The following is a 21974-nucleotide window of genomic DNA, read 5'->3' on the forward strand; positions in this document are numbered from 1 at the left end:
TCTGAAACAAGAAAGCAAGCCCTTTGATATGACTAATGAGTACTCTGAGCTCTTTCCTCTGACAGACTTGTTATGGTTACACATTACAGTACCTTTGTTCAACAGCCTGCCTTTGAATCAGGAGGAAAAAGAGAAAAATAATATACATTGTCTAATTTTTTTTTTATAGAAATATGCCAATGCTTGGGTTTTACTTTGTACATTTAAGTTAGAACACTGATCTGGAACGGAAATGAAGCAATAAAGCAATAAAAAAAAGAGAGGATAATTCAGAGGGATTTCCCGAAGGACAGAGGAGGAGTGTGAAAGCCCATTAGACTTTTGGAAATGCAGTATGTCTGCTGAATTAAACATGCATTGAAACAGTGCAGACAAACAAAGAGAGACCCTGAGGATAAAGAAGGAAGATTGAGGGAGAAAAAGCAGTTACTGTGACAGTATGTTTCTGATGGGGTGAAAGAGTTGTTAAACACAGAGATCTGCCAGTCATGGTGTCTTTGTCCAGTCTCATGAAGTCCTGATGAGAAAAGCAGAGCTTTTGTCAGATTTGTTGAGCATTGCTGTTAAAGTCAACTATTTGTGCGTGTGTGGCCACAAACCCGCAGGGCCCTGTTGTTCATCATATGCTCAGTTCTCTGGCTGGATCTCCTCTCAGTCTGTGTGTGTTGTATCTGAGGACTTAATCTGTTCTCAATCTGCAGACAAAATGAGTTCAATACCACAACATAAACACACAAGACTCCCAAAATGACCACCAACCAAAACAAAACAAATTCGAATTTACTTGACAAATACATTAGACCACTGATAATCATCCCAGAATTTTTGATTTGTCAAGCGGCGTTCCAAGAGTGCTGATATTTTATCTAACAGCACTGGGGTGCTTCACTTTTTGTATCACTCTAATTGTCTGAGACTGCAGAGTTCCAGACAAGCTGACAGTCTGTGCGTTGCTCAGCGACAAGTATGTGATGATCCTGCTTTCGCTTCTGCTTTTGGAAAAAAATTTGTTGATGTAGAAACAAACAAAAACACACTCACTGGCCTAATTTTGTCTGAAACATAAATGAGTGGATATTAAATATTTTTTATAGGCCTTTATAAAAGAAATATAACACTCACAAAAGTTATTGTACAACTGTAATTAGGCTATTGCCACATGGCAGCATAATTACTGTTATTTTTAGTTCACACATTTTCAAACATACACACTTCCCTCTTCCACCATCTGGGTGATGCTGAAGAACCTGTACGGTGACCCGGTTTGAACCAAAGACCCATTTTGGCTGCTATCAGATGACCTGTGCGGAGTCTTTCCCTGCAAGTTACACAGGGCCAAACAGTGTTTATCAAGCAATATGACAAATGAATCAATCAGCTGTAATAGCAAAACCCCCACAATCCTTAAGTGCAATGGAATTATTCCAAACCTTGTCTGAAGAACAAAAAGTGCATGAACTACATACAGTGTGTGCCTGTGAATCTAGTATCATTTCACATCGCAAAACAGTGTGAAAGAATCAAATTCTGTGCCTTTGACCCATTATCCCCAGCAGAAAATGATTAGAAGAGACCCTTTAAAGTGCTGATCAGAATGTACATTTACCCATCCGGCAGAGGGTACAAAGCACTGTGGATAAAAATCTCTGCTCTGACAGAACCTCCCAACCTGTGAAACCAGGAAATGCAGTACAACATACTTCATGATATAATACATACCGACTTTGACTACAAAATTGTGCCATTGTTCACACTTCTAAAAGTGCAAATCATAAGATAACACATTGCATCATTAAAGGGATAGTTCGCCCAAAAATGAAAATTCTCTCAGCACTTACTCAAATGAACACAAATGAAGATTTTTAGAAGAATATCACAGTTCTGTCAATCCATACAATGAAAATTCAAAGTCAAAGTATACTTTATTGTCCCCAAGGAGAAATTTGGTGTGGATGTTGCTACATTTCACTGAACATTAAAAATGACTCAAAGTACAGTACAGCACAGTACAAACCAGGCATCCCAACCTGCAAAAAGTCATTTCAGGGAGGTATCCCAGACCCCCCCAAAAGATATAAAAGCATAATATATAATTTCTTTAGGCTATAGGCCTATGCAATTATTTGTTAATTATGTAGATTACTTTTAATATAAACTGCTTATACTATTTATGTAAACTGCTTTTATTTATATTCCATTGCAACTTTAAACAGGTCTATGGAGTTTATTGTTTTCATGTAGCCTAGGTAACTAGCCGGCCTGAATAAATGAAACTTGTTTAACTCACCTCAACATGTCTTTTACAATCATTTAACCCGCCATGGGCAATGCTGAAGTCACTGTTACAAACTGTACAGCGTGCAAGACTGTCATTATGTTTCACTCTTATTAGACAGGGGTACACTTTCGTGTAGTCTGGCGTAAAATGTGTCTTATATTTTCGCTTTTTGGGGCACTCTCCCTCTGCCATGGCGCTCCTGTGTAGTGATGTGTCGTTCATGAACGATTCGTTCATTTTGAACGAATCTTTAATATGACTCGGGACTACCGAGTTGTCTCAGAGAGTGATTCGTTCATTTTGTGTTGACCGCGCATGCGCGCAACATCGCATAAGGTACATGAAGTCATAAATGATTAGTTCATCTTTCGCGAGTCTTCGGGTTCGGCCGGGTCCGAGTCTTTCGTTCTTCCTGTCAGTCCCATAGAGACTATGCTGCTATCAGTACCGGAAAGAGAAATGATTAGTTCGTCTGGTTCGGTTTCGGCCGGGTCCGAGTCTTTCGTTCTTCCTGTCAGTCCCATAGAGACTATGCTGTCAGTACCGGAAAGAGAAATGATTAGTTCGTCTCTTCGGTTTCGAGTCGTTCGTTCTTCAAGTCAGACTCACAAACCCATAGCACTATGCAGAGACAGAAATGATTAGTTCATCTTTCGAGTCTGAGTCCTTCGTTCTTTTGTCACGTGACAGCTGGTATCTCGCATCAAATAAAACATTAGATTCGTATTATTGACTGCGTCTGAATGTACATTGTTTTATATGTTGGGAATTAACATACAATTATCAAAATATATGTACAATAAACATCATCTGAAAAATAAAAAAGGTCCATCTTATTATTGTCCCTGTCCATCTCTTTTTTATTGTTAATATGTTTTTAGTTTTTATTATTATTATTGTTATTAGGATATATATATATATATATATATATATATATATATATATATATATATATATACATACATACATACATACATACATACATACACACACACACACACACACACACACACACACACACACACACACACACACACGTTTATATATATATATATATATATATATATATATATATATATATATATATATATATATATATATATATATATATATATATATATATATATATATATATATATATATATATATATATATATATATATATATAAAACGTGTGTGTATATACACACACACACACACACACACACACACACACACATACACAATGTGTGTTTGGTTCAAACAAGAGTTTAGCCAATGGTTGAGATGAATTGCAACTGTCACTCAAGGCTGTCACCAAGGGGATAGTGACCCTTTCACACCCATCCCCCATTGTTTTGCGCAAGGTGAGGAGCAGAGAAGAGACAGATCAGGACAATGTTGAGCTCTAGAAAAAGGAGTGATGTTTGGACTCATTTTGTTGCAACTTCGGCCACTGAGGCAAAATGCAACATCTGCAAGAAAAATTTTTCTACTGAAGGAGGAAGCCCTTCAAATTTGAGAAGACACTTGAAAAGCTCACATCCAACTGTGCTGTTAGCACAAGTTAGAACAGAGATTGAAGATGGTGGCCCTGCAGCAGCTGGAGCTGTGTCCACCACCAGCACCTCTTCTGCTGGATATTCAACTTCTTTGGCTGGCACCTAATCTGCAGAATCCAGTATACCAGCAGCACCTACCACCATCCAAGGAGCAGTTAGGTCAAGGAGGCCACAGCAGCAAACATCTATGAGTAGTTTCATAATGCGTCCAATGGAGGATCCGTTAAAACAGAGCAAACTAGATGAGGCTCTGGTCAAAATGATTGCTTGTGACTTTCAGCCCTTTTCTATAGTGGAGGATAAGGGCTTTAAGGAATACTCACATCTTCTGGACCCATCATACAGCCTACCTAGCAGAAAAACTCTAACAAAAACTGTAATGCCTAGGCTGTTTGAGAAGTTAAGAGCTGACATCATGGACACAATCAAGAGAGCATCTGCTGTATGTCTTACAACAGACTGCTGGACCTCTGTGACCACCACAAGTTACATGGCTGTGACTTGCCATTTCATAGAGGACTTTCAGATGACCTCTTTTCTCCTGGACTGCTTTGTCTTGACAGACAGACACACTGCTGCTCACCTGGCAAGTGAGTTGACCAGGGTTACAAATGAATGGGGTGTGGTTGACAAAATTGTAGCCTGTGTCACAGACAATGCCAGCAACATTGTTTCAGCCCTGAAAGACCACCTCCACTGGGATCACGTACCTTGTTTTGCACATTTATTGAACCTCATTGTGAGAGCTGCACTGAAAGTGGTCCAAGCAATATTGCAAAAGGTCAAGACAACTGTTGAGTTCTTCCATAGAAGCACAGTTGCTTCAGATAAGCTGAAGGCCACGCAAAAACAGATGGGTCAAGAGCAGCTGCGCTTAAAACAGGATGTGGCCACAAGGTGGAATTCAACATTTTATATGTTAAAAAGATTTATTGAAATCAAAGAGCCAATCATCTCCACCCTGGCTCTCACTAATGCATCTCTGCCAACCTTGTCGCCTGATGAATGGGAAATCTGCAGAGAAATCGTGGATATTATTCATCATTTGAGGAGGTCACTACAGAAGTGAGTGCAGAAAAGTAAGTATTTTTTAAATTTAAATTTTTTGATTATCATTCATATAAAAAAAACACATTTTAAACTCTATATTTCTTAATCATGCATGTATTTCTATGTGTAATATTGATTTTGGCTTTGTTATATGTACAGTATGTAAACAATTGTAAATGTTTTTGTAGGTTTGTGACTGCCTCCAAAATAATTTTGATGACCAGAGGTCTTCGGAGGATTGTTGCCCGGAATCAAAGGAATCCATCCAGATTTGAAGCTGTTAAAAAACTAGTGGACACCCTAATGTCAGAAATGACTAAAAGGTTTGGCAGAGTGGAGCTCATTGAGAAGCTTGCTGATGCAACTTGCTTGGATCCAAGGTTCAAAAAGCAAGCCTTTGTCAACCACCAGGCAGCAGAAGAGACTGTGAAGAGGGTTACAACAGCTGCAGCAGCTATTAACCCAACTCAGAGTGAAGAGGAGAATCCTCCAGATTCTGGTGTGACTTCCAGTGCAGGGGCCATGTTTTGGGAAGACTTTGATGAGAGGGTAGCAAGCTTGAGGCCTTCTGCTACCTCTTCAACTACATCAGATGCTATGGTTGAGATGCGGGCCTACCTTGCGGAACCGCTCTTACCCCGTACATCAGACCCTCTGGCATGGTGGAGGAGATGTTCACCTGTTTATAAAAGCCTTTCTGAGGTCATGAAGGCTAGACTTTGCATTGTGGCCACATCTGTACCATCTGAAAGAGTATTTTCTAAGACTGGGCAGATTATCTCAGACAGAAGAAACAGGCTCAGCCCAGCCAAGGTCCGGGAGCTTGTTTTTTTGAATGCAAACATGCCTTAAAGCAGGCCCTAAATATATAGCCACAATGTGTTTTAAAATTATTTCTTTTTTTTATTTGAAAAGCCTGGCTTGTTGTGCAATATTGTGTTAGGCTTTATATTGTGATTTAAGTTATATGGTTATGCTCTGTGGCTTTATAGTGTCCTTTTCATTCTTATTTATTTTTTATTTATTTTTATTTAATTCCTTTTTGGATAGTTATCCAATTTTTTTTAAAGCATTGTTGGCAAAAAATAAACAAACAATAAACAATATCAAAATCAATATAGTGTGTACAGTGTTGTAATAAGCTATGTTACAAAGGTGTAGGTTTCATAGGTTTATTAAATAACTGCATATTTAAGTTATATACTGTGACTTTTCACAAAACAACTCGTAGACTTTTTAGGTGATTTTTTATGGACTAAAAAACATAGTGAATGGAAAAATGCATGAATACTACATTATACATTACTACATTCAATGTTATAGAAAAGAATCTTCATGACAGAAATTCACAAATACATATGAAAAAAGATACAATTTGAGACCAGAAACGTAACATGTAACTGTAAAAGTAAAAATCAAATAAAAAACTAACTACAACATGTTTGTAAGAATGATGTGAATTATGAACTAGGTTAAGTATTTAATAGGGCTGTCACGTGACAAAAGAACGAAGGACTCAGACTCGAAAGATGAACTAATCATTTCTGTCTCTGCATAGTGCTGTGCTATGGGTTTGTGAGTCTGACTTGAAGAACGAACGACTCGAACCGAAGAGACGAACTAATCATTTCTCTTTCGGTACTGACAGCATAGTCTCTATGGGACTGACAGGAAGAACGAAAGACTCGGACCCGGCCGAACCCAAACCCGAAGACTCGAGAGTCGAGACTTGAACTAATCATTTATCTTTCCGGATCCGGACCGGTATGCTGCATGTGCATGCAGTCAGTGAGTGCATTGGCTGCTGTGTCACACCACACGGCCCACACACAGACACTGACGAGTCGACATCGACAACTAAGTATTTTTAACGTTTTGAAGTTCGAACCCGATGACACAAGAGGCGGAGAAAAAGGAGGTGAGGTGAACTAACTGCAATAGCTTAAACTTAAGACCCAATTAATAAATTAACATTTCGGTTTCTTATAAATTGGCTTTGGCTGCATTACCCTATAGTTTATTTTTATTTATTTATTTCAAATTGAATCAACATTTTCGTAAGTAGACTACTTGATGTTTTGGGCTATTTAACATGACATTTAATTATATTCTGCTGAAATGAACGAAATGAACGAAATGACTCGAAAAAAGATTCGTTCATTTTGCTGAACGAGACTCAAAGATCCAAGTCAGTAAAATGATCCGAACTTCCAACTACTAGTGTCTAGATACACTGAACTGATTAATTAGCTTCGGGAGAACAGATAAAAGCCCACCCACACTGACAACTGATTGGTTGACTTACCGAAACAGGCCAATCAGGATGCTCTCTGTCTTCACTTCTTGATGCACACACCCACGCAAGGTCTCTCGCTCTCTCCCTCTCTGCCGTGCGCGCTACACGGTTTGGAGCACAGTCTAACCGCTCTTGCTCGCTCGCTCTTGATTCCGGGAGATTTTAACTAATTTGCGGGCATTAGGGAGCCGCTATCAATACGCGGGAGACTCCCGGAACTTCCGGGAGACTTGGGATGTCTGACAAACACACAATAAAAGACATTCAATAAATGTGATGGGTCGGGTTATTTTTTCCCCTTTTTCACCCAATTTGGAATGCCCAATTCCCAATGCGCTTTTAAGTCCTCGTGGTCGTGTAGTGACTCGCCTCAATCTGGGTGGCGGAGGACGAATCCCAGCTGCCTCCGCATCTGAGAACATCAACCTGCGCATCTTAAAATGTGGCTTGTTAAGCACATTGCCACGGAGACATAGCGCATGTGGAGGCTTCACGCCATCCACCGTGGCATCCGCGCTCAACTCACCATGCGCCCCACAGAGAACGAACCACATCATAGTGACCACGAGGAGGTTACCCATGTGACTTTACCCTCCCTAGCAACAGGGCCAATTTGGTTGCTTAGGAGACCTGGTTGGAGTCACTCAGCATGCCCTAGCATATAATATTATTGATTGAGAATCCCACCGTTTTACTTAACAGATTGGTTAGGGTTAGTGTAGGTAGGGTACGGTAGGGTTAGGATAAGGTTTGTGCATGGGGTAACACATTCTGACAAAGAAGAATGTTACCGTCAGATATTGTTCCCCATACAGATCTACAGGGAAACAGAGTCCGACACAACACCAAAATGGCCTTTTCTGCTGTGGAAATGCATGGAACAGTTTGAGAATTCGCACCGCGCCAGGAACCATGTTCGAACCATGTTGGTGGACAAGGGATAATAGAGACTGGAGTTTGTGGTATTCTTTCTGTCCCATAATTTGCATTGCTGTCTGCACTAAATGTATTAACTTAGATTTTAGCTTCATAGTAAGATTCCCAAACCATACAGTTATTCTGTACCTGACAATACTTTCTAAAACAGCCTGATAAAACCAAACAAATTCTTATCAACAAAGTGAAAAGTGAACTATCTATATAAATTATCTCACAAATGTGAGTACACCCCTCACATTTTTGTAAATATTTGATTATATATTTTCATGTGACAACACTGAAGAAATTACACTTTGCTACTTTACTACAATGTAAAGTAGTGAGTGTACAGCTTGTATAACAGTGTAAATTTGCTGTCCCCTCAAAATAACTCAACACACAGCCATTAATGTCTAAACCGCTGGCAACAAAAGTGAGTACACCCCTAAGTGAAAATGTCCAAATTGGGCCCAATTAGGCATTTTTCCTCCCCGATGTCATGTGACTCGTTAGTGTTACAAGGTCTCAGGTGTGAATGGGGAGCAGGTGTGTTAAATTTGGTGTCATCGCTCTCACACTCCCTCAAACTGGTCATTGAAAGTTCAACATGGCACCTCATGGCAAAGAACTCTCTGAGGATCTGAAAAAAAGATTTTTTGCTCTACATAAAGATGGCCTAGGCTAAACGAAAATTGCCAAGACCCTGACAATGAGCTGCAGCACGGTGGCCAAGACCATACAGCGGTTTAACAGGACAGGTTCCACTCAGAACAGGCCTCGCCATGGTCGACGAAATAAGTTGAGTGTATGTGCTCAGCGTCATATCCAGAGGTTGTCTTTGGGAAATAGACGTATGAGTGCTGCTAGCATTGCATTGGGAGGGGGGTCAGCCTGTCAGTGCTCAGACCATACGCCGCACACTGCATCAAATTGGTCTGTATGGCTGTCGTCCCAGAAGGAAGCCTCTTTTAAAGATGATGCACAAGAAAGCCCGCAAACAGTTTGCTGAAGACAAGCAGACTAAGGACATTGATTACTGGAACCATGTCCTGTGGTCTGATGAGACCAAGATAAAATTATTTGGTTCAGATGGTGTCAAGCGTGTGTGGCGGAAACCAGGTGAGGAGTACAAAGACAAGTGTGTCTTGCCTACAGTTAAGCATCGTGGTGGGAGTGTCATGGTCTGGGGCTGCATGAGTGCTGCCGGCACTGGGGAGCTACAGTTCATTGAGGGAAACATGAATGCCAACATTTACTGTGACATACTGAAGCAGAGCACGATCCCCTCCCTTCGGAGACTGGGCCGCAGGGCAGTATTCCAGCATGATAACGACCCCAAACACACCTCCAAGACGACCACTGCCTTGCTAAAGAAGCTGAGGGTGAAGGTGATGGACTGGCCAAGCATGTCTCCAGACCTAAACCCTATTGAGCATCTGTGGGGCACCCTCAAAAGGAAGGTGGAGGAGCACACGGTCTCTAACATCCACCAGCTCCGTGATGTCATGGAGGAGTGGAAGAGGACTCCAGTGGCAACCTGTGAAGCTCTGGTGAACTCCATGCCCAAGAGGGTTAAAGCAGTGCTGGAAAATAATGGTGGCCACACAAAACATTGACACTTTGGGCCCAATTTGGACATTTTCACTTAGGGGTGTACTCACTTTTGTTGCCAACGGTTTAGACATTAATGGCTGTGTTGAGTTATTTTGAGGAGACAGCAAATTTACACTGTTATACAAGCTGTACACTCACTACTTTACATTGTAGCAAAGTGTCATTTCTTCAGTGTTGTAACATGAAAAGATATAATCAAATATTTACAAAATTGTGAGGGGTGTACTCACTTTTGTGAGATACTGTAGATACCCAAACATTTATAGGACTGCATGTAATTTACTGGCCATGTATAGTCCCTTGACAATGGTCACTGATGTCTTTAGGATCAAAGGCAATCTCCTCTGTTTTCTTTTAATTTATTATTAAATAATTCTTATCACACCAGTCAAACAGCCTAATTTCCAACTGGTAGAAAGTACTGATATTGTCCTGCTCGTGAAGTAAACTCAAAATAGCAGTCATCTGAGCAGGGCCGGACCTAGGGTTTTGGGGGCCCTAAACAAAAATAGTGTATGGGGCCCTACAGTTTTCTAGAAAATTCTAGTTAATTTAGAAAAAATATACGAAATGAAACATACTACGTTTCATTGATACGGTTGTGTGTTTTGTTGATTAGAGTAATTGATGGGCAAAAAATAAAATAAATGGGGGTGGTGGGTGGGGCCCCGAACCAATCACGGGGCCCTAAACAAATGTTTAGGTTGTTTATTGGGTCGGGCCGGCCCTGCATCTGAGTATTTAAAAATATAATTCTGTGAGTGTCTGCTTGAGCACACATTTGTAAAAAGGACTGGTGAACTAACACAGCTTTGTGGAACACCCGTATTGATAATTTTTTTGTTGTGACAGACTATTTAATTTCACACATTGCACTCCATACCATTTGATAATTGATGGGTTTACACTCAGCTGCTCCAGTTTTTAGTCAACAAATGAGGTTTAAGTGTATTAAAAGCTGAGCTAAAATCGATAAAAAGTAACTGAGCATAAGCTCTAGGATCCTCCAGGTTTTGTAAAATCAAATGCTATTGATGGCATCTTTAGTGCCCCTTCCTTGTCTATAAGCAACCTGTGAAGAAACTAATTTACTACTGACATCTGCCTTTAACTCCTCACACTTTTCAAAATAATTCTTTACAATTGACCCTAGTACCCAGAAGTGACCTGTGCAAAAAAACAAAAAAAAACACAGACTTTCGTGTGCGCACGAGAAACCGTTCGCGTGCGCACGCATTACCATTTCCGGTGTGTGTATAGCTCTTTTCCGATTGCGTCATTGCCATCATTCATTTACTCAATGATACTGAGAGCATGGATGGGCTTGAATTTATAGAGATATATTTTAAACTTGGCCTTCAATACAAAGACATTACTGTCTATGACATTTGTAATACTGTCATGGCTGAGACACGCTTTGATCTTCCATAGGACACTATGGAAGGCTTTGCTTTCTTTGGAACTGGTATAATAACAGCCCTTTTTCAAAGGTTAGGAACCGTTTGGGTGTCTAAAGATTGTTGAAAAATGGGTAACTATGCCATGGTCAATTCATTTGCTAAATTCTTTAAAAGAGAAGATGAAATTCTATCAGGACCTGAAGATTTCCTTTTTGATTTTATCCCCAATTTGGTATGCCCATATCCCAATGCGCTCTAGGTACTCGTGGTGGCGTAGTGACTAAATCCGGGTGGCGGAGGACGAATCTCAGTTCCGAGACAGTCAATCCGCACATATGATCACGTGTTGAGCATGTTACATGGAGACATGCATGCTATTCTCAGTGGCATCCACGCACAATTCACCACGCGCCCCACCGAAAGTGAGAACCACATTATAGCGACCACGAGGAGGTTAACCCATTGTGACTCTACCCTCCCTAGCTACCGGGCCAATTTGGCTGCTTAGGAGACCTGGCTGGAGTCACTCAGCACACCCTGGATTTGAACTTATGACTCCACGTGTGGCAGTCAGCGTCTTTACTCGCTGAGCTACCCAGGCCCCTCGGGACCTGAAGATTTCTAATAGCAGATGTTTAAAAGGTACTTAACATAATTTGGGCCAATCAACAACTCATCTCCCTTATCCATGTTCAGGATAGAGACCATGTGTAGCTATAATATTCTTCACTGAATGCATATTATTTATAGATTTCATTGCGTTCCAGACCCGTTTAGAGTTTGACATATAACAATTATTCTCTAGGATATCCTTCTGTCTTTTCCTAGCAGCTCTAAGTAACTGATTCAATTAATTCTGAACAGATTTTAATGCTAAGCGATAATGATTCCTAAAAGCAAATTTCTTCCTGTTAATATAGTCCTTTATCTCCTTTATGTAGGGTTTATTGTTGGGGTAAATAATCAGATCTTTTTTTAGAGGCCAAATTAGAGGTACATCAATATATCGGTTTTGCTGATTAATCAGCACATATAACAGATTTCTGGAACTATCGGTTATCGGCAAAAATCCACACAGATAGTTTATCCCATTGTGTGCCCTGCTGGACCGGTAGTGAAGGATCCGCTGTCATTATACAGTATGAGAGTGGCCTCTAGAGGTGAAATAAAAACTTAACTGATGCCTTGTGGTGTTTGTTTTGACACGTGAGACTACAATCTGAATGGAGCGGAACACTTCAGATGCAGATTAAAAACATCAATAATGAAAAGGAATGTATATAGTAAACTACAGTACACATTGTCATATCATTATAAAGTAATTGATTTGTTGACTAGATGCTGCATTAGTAGAGAACAACAATATGTTTGCCGACAAGGCTGAGAGGACACTTACATTAAATCTAACTTCAAGCGGTTAGAACACTGTGACAAAAATACACGCAAGTCCTACATTTACATTTATTCATTTGGCAGACTCTTTTATCCAAAGCGACTTACAAAAGAAGTCCTACCCAAATGTTTAAATATCACGATTGTTACCATATGTTACCATCTATTTGCATTAGTTTATATTCAGCTGGTCAAGTTTATACATTCGTTAGCCAGCTTAGTTGCATATTTAAAGCTAGTGATGTGAGAAAGAAAATTAATATCCTCATGCAGTGGAGAGAAACGCATAAACAAATCAGAAACGCATATGATTTCAATAAAAAAATTTTTTTGGCTTTACTCAGCTGTTTGTGTGTGTGTGTGTGTGTGTGTGTGTGTGTGTGTGTGCGTGCGTGCGTGCGTGTATACGTGCAAGAGAGATATCTGTGAGAACCGGCACGTTTCAATGGAGAAATAATGCAAAAGCAACTAATGATGGATATCAATAACCATGATGGAAACTTTACGACTCATATCAGAGCGACTAATAATTTGTATTTGAAGCACAACCTCTAACTGGCGACGCTTGAAAATTCTCTAAAATTTTTAATGGTTCACACATTTTTACAGGCATATTACAAGCATATGAACCGGTGACCAATAAGAGGACAGATTGCTCACATGTGACTTTTATCGTCATACTTTTGGTCCATTTGAAATGTTGCCTTGTGAAAGCGAACCAAACTAATGCAACATTGTAAAAATTTAGCTCCCATTTTGGGACAAACGGTCTACAGGTCTGAAAATGCCCTCAGATTAAGCAATGAGTTGTTTAAATGCTTTGTCAGGAAAGATGTTCAACTTGGAAATGTGTGTTTTGAGATCCTCACGTTAAGTTCCGGAATTTTGTGTTCGGTCTGTTTGAACAGCCCCTGGCCTGGGCTTACAGTCTGAGCCGCTTCACCTCCGAGTTCAGCTGAATTCCACTGCTATCTGTGAATATTGCTACTCTACATACAACTGTACTGAATAAAAAAAAAACAATGTGGTATTTCGCTGTTATTATGAAGCTTGAGTCTGGAGTATTAGGAATCAGTGCAAGTGTAACACCATGTGAACCGTCTATTGAAGCGCGTACCCCTCATTTTACTTATGTCTTAAGATTTGAGAATATGGACTAAAACTTTTTATTTATTTATTTTATGCACATTAGTTGAAAATTAAATGCTCTTTTTTTAACAGCCAGGATATGAATGTTCTATGCAATAATATAATGGTACTGAATGGTTTATACATTTATTGCACCCTCTTGTGGAGTAAGGATACAACGTTTATTTAAAAATCAGCTGACTTTAAAATTCAAATATTAGTTCATATATATTAATATTTATTTCATTAAAAAAGTACAATACATTTTCATGGTTCAGTAAGTATTGTTTATTTTTGTAATAAAGTTCAGCTCTATTTTTCCCAAAGTAATTTTTTCATTCAGTATCAAATTTAAAAACTATCGGTTGATGAATCGGTTACCAGCAGGTACTGCCCAACGTAGTTATCTGTAAAATCCACTACCAGTTAACCTCTAGACCAGATTGTAAATACAGAATTTTATATAATCCATCGTTACCACAGTTGCTTCATCAATGTCTTTGCTATGGAAAACTTCCCAGCCAGTGCAGAGAAAACATAAATTCAGAGATTCTACACTGTCCCTTGGACCACACACTTGCTATTGGTGGCCAGAACTTTGAAGCTCCAAAAAGCATACAAAGGAAGCATAAAATGAATCAAAACAACTGCAGTGGTTAAATCCATGTCTTCAGAAGACATATGATAATGTGTGGGTAAGAAAAATATACATTTAAGTGAATTTCTATTATAATTCTCCACCTTTTACCAGTAGGTGGCGATATGCATGAAGAATGTGGAAGTAAACGTGTAACTTTATAGCAAAAAAACTATTGCACCCACACCTATCATATTGCTTCTGAAGACATGTATGAAGTCTTATGGTTTAATTTTATGCTGTCTTTATTTCCTTTTTGGAACTTCAAATTTCTGTCCATCATTAAATACATTGAATGGAACTACAGAGTTATTCTTAAAATCTTCATATGTGTTCTTTAGAAGAAAGAAATTCATAAACACCTGGGATGGCCTGAGGGAGAGTAAATTATCGGAAAATTCTCATTTCTGAGTAAAATGTTCCTTTAACTGCAATCAAATTACATTAACAGTGTCTTTCTCAAGGCATCAGCCACATTTATCATGTTACACAAAGAAAGTGAATGACAGCTGGCTGCTTGACCTCTATGCACAAAAAGATTTGATCAACAGGTTCGCGGTCCATGTTAATGATAAACACACTAGATGAGCAGACAGTTAAGATTATAGTTAAGATGAGGATGAATGCAGGTGTGTGTTAAATACTCACTCTGCTGGTTATTTTGCTGGTCTCAGTCTCCATCTGGGACACCATTTCAGAATGACATTCAGACTCTGCAGATACATACAAACAACAACATCATACTACATTTCCAGCAAGTAAAAAAACATATATTCATTACAGAAAATAAAACAAATACAAATAAATACAAGGCTGAAATAACTATTATTTGACAGTCATACAATGCTGTTGCCTACCAGATTCCTTATCCACTTCATCAGCCTCTACCTCACTATTGCTGGGACCACAGAAGGGACGGCAGTGAGGTCAAAGGGGTCGAAAGGTCAACGACAGGACGGCTTGCATGAGTTACACAAGATCACCGGCGCCACAAAATCAAGGTAAGCATTTTGCTTAAGGTGATCTTGTGTGATCTGTGATAGCAAGTCCCAGTAAGTGACTTCCCTGAGACTTTTGCCGGTCCGGACATAGAATAATTTGAACTAATTGGCTAAGATAGAGGCGAGTTCCAGATTTAAAAAAATTGGGGGTGGGATTGTTTATGAAATGTTATTTAAAGAAGGTAGAAAAAGGCTGGGGGTGAGTTGAGAAGCGACGGCGCATGAAAATGAATAATGTGCATGACTAACTATGTTGTTGGTGCATGTGTGCTTACAGTACTAATTGTGCTGTTCTTGTGTTTATTCAAATGCATGGTTACAGTGTTGATGATGTATTGTGTGCAGAGGCAGAATAATACAGAGAATCAGGTGCAATGAGGAGATGCTAAATGAGAGCAAAAGAGGAAAAATGAATTGAAACAGTGAATTGAATAAAACAATTGTTGAAACAGTATAAAGACGCAAAACGGCAACTGTTTCTCTGATATCTCGCTGCCTTGCTCTCTGTCATGTTCACTGTTGTCTTTTTTTTTTTGTGCTTTTATGTTGAAGTTTAGTTTAGTTCCTGTTTCCTGTTTGTTTTTTTGTAGTCCTTTGTAGTTTCATTTTATGATTGGTTTTCCCCTGATTAGTTCTCATTCCCTGATTGTTTCCCCAGGTGTTCCTTATTCCCTTGTCTGTTCCTTTATGTATTTAAGTCCTTGGTTTCCCTGTCTCCAGTGTTAGTTCTTGCATGTGTTACCATGCCCTGTGCTAGGTTTCCTTTGGTTTCCTTTGTCCTGAGTTTTCCCTGTTGTTATTAATAAAAGCTGCATTTAGATCCACATTCTCTGCCTGCCTTCGTCTCACTCACTGGTCAGCTGAACGGACAGCTCTGTGAGTGAGGGGAAGGGGAGAGTCAGAAGAGAAAAATAGAATAATTGGGAAAAAGATAAAGAAAAGGCTAAATGTTTTCCATTGCAGTGAACAAGACTAGAGAAAAATGCACAGACAAGCGAGTTGTGTAAAGTTTGGAGATCAATGCAGATCTGCAGAATGGGAGAGAGAATTGGAGAAAACACTGGTAGAGTCAAAGGGGATCAGTGATCATTTTTGGAAAGAATCAGAGTATATAGATTATACAGGGCAGAGGAAGTTAACTAAGAAAAAGAAAAAAGGAACTGGTGAAGGGTCTGATTAAATTAGTAATCTTAGCAGGGACCTTGGGAATGGCCGTTTGTTGACTGGAAAGAAATTGCAACGGGTAACATTTCTCTCTCATACAGTACGCTAGAGACTGAGTGCTGTGAAGAGCTGTAGGGGAGGGACTGGCTGAGCAGAGAGAAGGAGCTGTAAAGGGAGGACTGTGAGCATGCACAGTAACAGAGAGACTTTTTTTTTCTTGTCTCAGTTTCCTCCTGAAACAAAAATCCTAACGTGGTGGCAGGCTGAGAGGAGAAAAGAAATAGAATTAAAAAGATTAATAATAGAAACACAGGGAATTTGTGATCATTTCTGGAGTTATGAACAAATTAAATAGAGTCCAACATTTTAAGGTGATTTTTAATAGAGAAACGAGAATTAGCACCAATGTAGAAATTGTCTTGAACAGAGACCCAAAATGGATGTGACAGCTGTGGGTGGAAGTACAAAGACACGGATTGGCGCCGATGAGTTGGCAGCCTGTAGCGTGCAGCTTTGTGTAGCATTGTGTTTTGTTTTAAAGTGCTTTTGAGTATTTTTAATTTTTATTTATTTATTATCATTAACGTCGGATTCATGAGGATAATTAATTAATTGATTGTTGATATGGACTTGATATCGGAAAAGTTTATGCGGGCAGAGGACTGTAACATTAGCCGAGAGACACCAGCTTTTGTATACACCCGGCAAGAACTACTAGACCTGGTACAAGGTTCAAAATTCGGGATTAAACATGATATCCCGAAGGAAATATTACGGAGGAGACACCGTGGAATTAGAGCTGAGGTGAAGAGAAATAAGAAGGCTAGAGAAAGAGTGTGGAAAGAAACTTTTAAACCAGCCCTACCATCTATCACCATGGGAAATGTTTGCTGTCTGACCAACAAGCTCGAAGAACTAGAGACTCTTGTCAGGAGCCAGAAAATGTATCGGGAGAGCAGTCTGATATGTCTGACTGAGTCGTGGCTGACGGACAATATCCCTGATTCCTTGACTAGCTTCACCGGCTTCAGGACGATACGAGCGGATCGGAATGCCGAATCGAGCGGTAAGCATAAAGGAGGGGGGCTTATTTTGCTCATTAATAACAAGTGGTGTAATACCAATCATGCTACTATTAAGGAACAGTTATGTAACAAGGACACTGAACTATTGGCAGTGAGTTTAAGACCTTATTACCTGCCGAGGGAGCTCACAGTGGTGATCGACGTTGTTGTTTATATCCCTCCATCTGCCAATACGGAGGTGGCCTGTGACATAGTGCATTCTGTTGTCGCGCGACTCCAGGCGAAGTATACAGACGCGTTCATTTTTCTCTCTGGTGATTATAACCATGTATCCCTTTCTAAGACCCTGCCAACATTTAAGCAGTTTGTTGATTGTACAACACGGGGAGATAAGATCCTGGATCTCTTGTATGCTAACGTGAAAAACGCATACAAATGTGTTGCACTGCCACCTCTTGGCCGATCAGACCATGATATGGTACATCTTTCTCCCTCCTACACGCCACTTGTTAAGAGGCAGCCTGTCATTAACAGAACACTAAAATACTGGTCTCCTGAGAGAGAAGAAGCCTTAATGTGCTGTTTTGAAGCAACATGCTGGGATGTTTTCTGTGAGGACTATGGGGATGACATTGATGGATTAACAGATTGCATCACCCATTATATTAAATTCTGTAATGACGACATCATGCCCTCCAGAGAAATTTGCTGTTTCCCAAATAACAAACCATGGGTAACCAGCAGTTTGAAGGTACTGTTAAATGAAAAAAAAAAGGCTTTCAGAAAGGGTGATAGGGATAAGGTCAAAGAAATCCAAAAAGTACTGAGGGTGAAGATTAAGGAGGGGAAAGAAGCATACAGGTGCAAATTAGAACAACAATTGCAGCAGGATGGAGTGAAGCAGGTCTGGGCTGGCATGAGGAAGATCACAGGTATGGAGCAGAAGGGGGGTTCGCTACTTGATGGTGACCAGGACCTGGCTGACGATCTGAACAGATTCTTTAATAGATTTGATAACCCGATGCCACATCAGACCGCCACACCTGGTCTGCCGCTGCCTGGTGTTGTTTCCCGTCCCTCAATCATCCCATCTATGATATCGTCTCCCTCTCTCCCTTTCTTCCATCAGTGACATCATAATCTCCCAAAAGACCTCTCTTGACTCCAACTTTTCTCTAACTGTACCAACGGTGTTAAATCAATCTCAGGTTAAGGGTGAACTGGACCGTCTGAAGCTGGGAAAAGCAGTGGGTCCTGATGATATTGGGCCCAGACTGTTGAGGACATGTTCTACCCAGTTGAGTGGTATTTTTACATACCTGTTTAATCTAAGTCTGCACCTACAAAAGGTCCCGAAACTGTGGAAAACATCCTGTTTGATTCCAATTCCAAAGAAGAGATATCCATCTAACCATAACGATTACAGACCTGTAGCACTCACCTCACATATCATGAAGACGTTCGAGAGACAGGTCTTTTCTTACATCAAGGCCTGTATGTCAAACTACGTGGATCCGTTGCAGTTTGCATACCAGTCCAACATGGGTGTGGATGATGCCCTTATTTACATGCTACAAAGAACTCATGCACATCTGGACACCTCTGATGCATCTGTGAGATTCACGTTTTTCGACTTCTCAAGCGCCTTCAATACGATCCAGCCCCGACTGTTGTGTGAGAAGATGAGGAGGATGCAGCTGGATTCAACATTGGTCCAGTGGTGTATGAACTATTTATCCAGTAGACCACAGTACGTGCGTCTGCAGAATAGTGTTTCTAATACTATTCTGAGTAATACGGGGGTGCCGCAAGGAACCGTGCTGTTTACTATCTATACAGCAGACTTCCAGTACAATAGTGGCAGTTGCTTCCTCCAGAAATTTTCAGACGATACGGTCGTGGTTGGCCTAATTAAAGGAGGTGAGGAGGAGGAGTACAGGAGAACTATTAAGGAGTTTGTGGGTTGGAGCGACCACAACCATCTCCAACTTAACATCTTAAAAACAAAGGAGATGGTTGTGGATTTTAGGAGGAGGAAGAAGACACCGTTAACCCCAATCGCCATCCAGGGCAGTGAAGTGGAGATGGTCTCCAGCCACAAATATCTCGGTGTTTACCTTGATGATAAGCTGGACTGGAAGAGCCACATGGAGACAGTGTATAAGAAGGGTCAAAGCTGACTTTATTTTCTAAGAAGGCTTAGGTCATTTAACTTCTGCCGTCCTTTACTGTGTAACGTCTATCAGACAGTGGTGGCAAGTGCTCTGTTCTTTGCTGTGGTGTGCTGGGGAGAGGGTGCTCACATGGGAGATCTAAATCGAGTCAACAAATTGATAAAGAAAGCAGGATCGGTTGTGGGGACTGAATTTGATATGATCCAGTATGTGGTTGAGAAAAGAATACTCTCTAAACTAAAATCAATCATGGACAATCCCTTACATCCAATCCATGCTCTTGGGGTGATCAACAAGAGCACCTTTAGCCATAGATTGATCACACCAAAGTGCAAGTCTGAACGTACCAGGAAGTCCTTTGTACCAGCGGCCATCAGAATGTTTAATGATTTATGAATATTCACCTGTTACTGAATATACTGTTATTAATTCTGCTATTGAATATCCTGTTTTGAATATGCATCTGTTACTGATTATTCGATATAGGTATTATTGTTATGTATTATGTATTGTTATTGAGTGTTAAAGCTGCCGTGACAATATAATTTCCTGCAAAGGATCAATAAAGTATCAACAACAACAACAACAACTACATGAGTTTTAATATAAAAAGAATTAACAGATATAGCAATCAACCACTGTAAATAATTAGTGTTTTTTTATGGAAATAAAAGGAGAGAGAGAGATAAAAAGAGGAGAGCAAAAGGAGGGGCAGAAGTAATAGGTTTGTTTTAGTATAGTATTTTTTGAGAGCTCTGTGTTTATAAAGGGCTTGTGTTTGTAAAAAGTGTGAAAGTTTCTGTGTTTGTGAGAGTATCTGTGTCTGTGTTTGAAAGTATGGGAAGTATGACTGAAGTGTGATTGCGTATGGAAGTGTATATGAGCCCTATAAATAAAGGGGCGCAGAGTGTATGTTACAGGTGAAACTCGAAAAATTAGAATATCGTGCAAAACTTCATTAATTTCAGTAGTTCAACTTAAAAGGTGAAACTAATATATTATATAGACTCATTACAAGCAAAGTAAGATATTTCAAGCCTTTATTTGATATAATTTTGATGATTATGGCTTACAGCTTATGAAAACCCCAAATTCAGAATCTCAGAAAATTAGAATATTGTGAAAAGGTTCAGTATTGTAGGCTCAAAGTGTCACACTCTAATCAGCTAAACACCTGCAAAGGGTTCCTGAGCCTTTAAATGGTCTCTCAGTCTGGTTCAGTTGAATTCACAATCATGGGGAAGACTGCTGACCTGACAGCTGTGCAGAAAACCATCAATGACACCCTCCACAAGGAGGGAAAGCCTCAAAAGGTAATTGCAAAAGAAGTTGGATGTTCTCAAATTGCTGTATCAAAGCACATTAATAGAAAGTTAAGTGGAAGGGAAAAGTGTGGAAGAAAAAGTTGCACAAGCAGCAGGGATGACCGTAGCCTGGAGAGGGTTGTCAGGAAAAGGCCATTCAAATGTGTGGGGAGCTTCACAAGGAGTGGACTGAGGCTGGAGTTACTGCATCAAGAGCCACCACACACAGACGGGTCCTGGACATGGGCTTCAAATGTCAAACGTCTTACCTGGGCTAAAGAAAAAAAGAACTGGTCTGTTGCTCAGTGGTCCAAAGTCCTCTTTTCTGATGAGAGCAAATTTTGCATCTCATTTGGAAACCAAGGTCCCAGAGTCTGGAGGAAGAATGGAGAGGCACACAATCCAAAATGCTTGAAGTCCAGTGTGAAGTTTCCACAGTCTGTGTTGGTTTGGGGGGCCATGTCATTGGCTGGTGTTGGTCCACTGTGCTTTATTAAGTCCAGAGTCAACGCAGCCGTCTACCGGGACATTTTAGAGCACTTCATGCTTCCTTCAGCAGACAAGCTTTATGGAGATGCTGACTTCATTTTCCAGCAGGACTTGGCACCTGCCCACACTGCCAAAAGTACCAAAACCTGGTTCAATGACCATGGTATTACTGTGCTTGATTGGCCAGCAAACTCGCCTGACCTGAACCCCATAGAGAATCTATGGGGCATTGCCAAGAGAAAGATGAGAGACATGAGACCAAACAATGCAGAAGAGCTGAAGGCCGCTATTGAAGCATCTTGGTCTTCCATAACACCTCAGCAGTGCCACAGGCTGATAGCATCCATGCCACGCCGCATTGAGGCAGTAATTAATGCAAAAGGGGCCCAAACCAAGTACTGAGTACATATGCATGATTATACTTTTCAGAGGGCCGACATTTCTGTATTTAAAATCCTTTTTTATTGATTTCATGTAATATTCTAATTTTCTGAGATTCTGAATTTGGGGTTTTCATAAGCTGTAAGCCATAATCATCAAAATTATATCAAATAAAGGCTTGA

The 21974-nt window shown here is 40.1% G+C and overlaps 1 protein-coding gene across 1 annotated transcript in view; it reads right to left on the bottom strand.

Annotated features, from left to right (window-relative positions):
• The window catches only part of LOC127628546 (uncharacterized), a 71033-nt gene that overhangs the window by 2638 nt on the left and 46421 nt on the right, over positions 1 to 21974 (bottom strand). Inside the window, exons 6-10 of the mRNA XM_052105337.1 lie at positions 2288 to 2464; positions 1601 to 1669; positions 1205 to 1318; positions 600 to 695; positions 388 to 517 (exon numbers count right to left, since the gene is read on the bottom strand). Of these exons, the coding sequence (XP_051961297.1) occupies positions 388 to 517; positions 600 to 695; positions 1205 to 1318; positions 1601 to 1669; positions 2288 to 2464 (586 nt within the window). The remainder of the gene's footprint in view (positions 1 to 387; positions 518 to 599; positions 696 to 1204; positions 1319 to 1600; positions 1670 to 2287; positions 2465 to 21974) is intronic.

This window comes from Xyrauchen texanus, chromosome 35 (assembly GCF_025860055.1).
Source record: "Xyrauchen texanus isolate HMW12.3.18 chromosome 35, RBS_HiC_50CHRs, whole genome shotgun sequence".
Lineage (NCBI taxonomy): Eukaryota > Metazoa > Chordata > Actinopteri > Cypriniformes > Catostomidae > Xyrauchen > Xyrauchen texanus.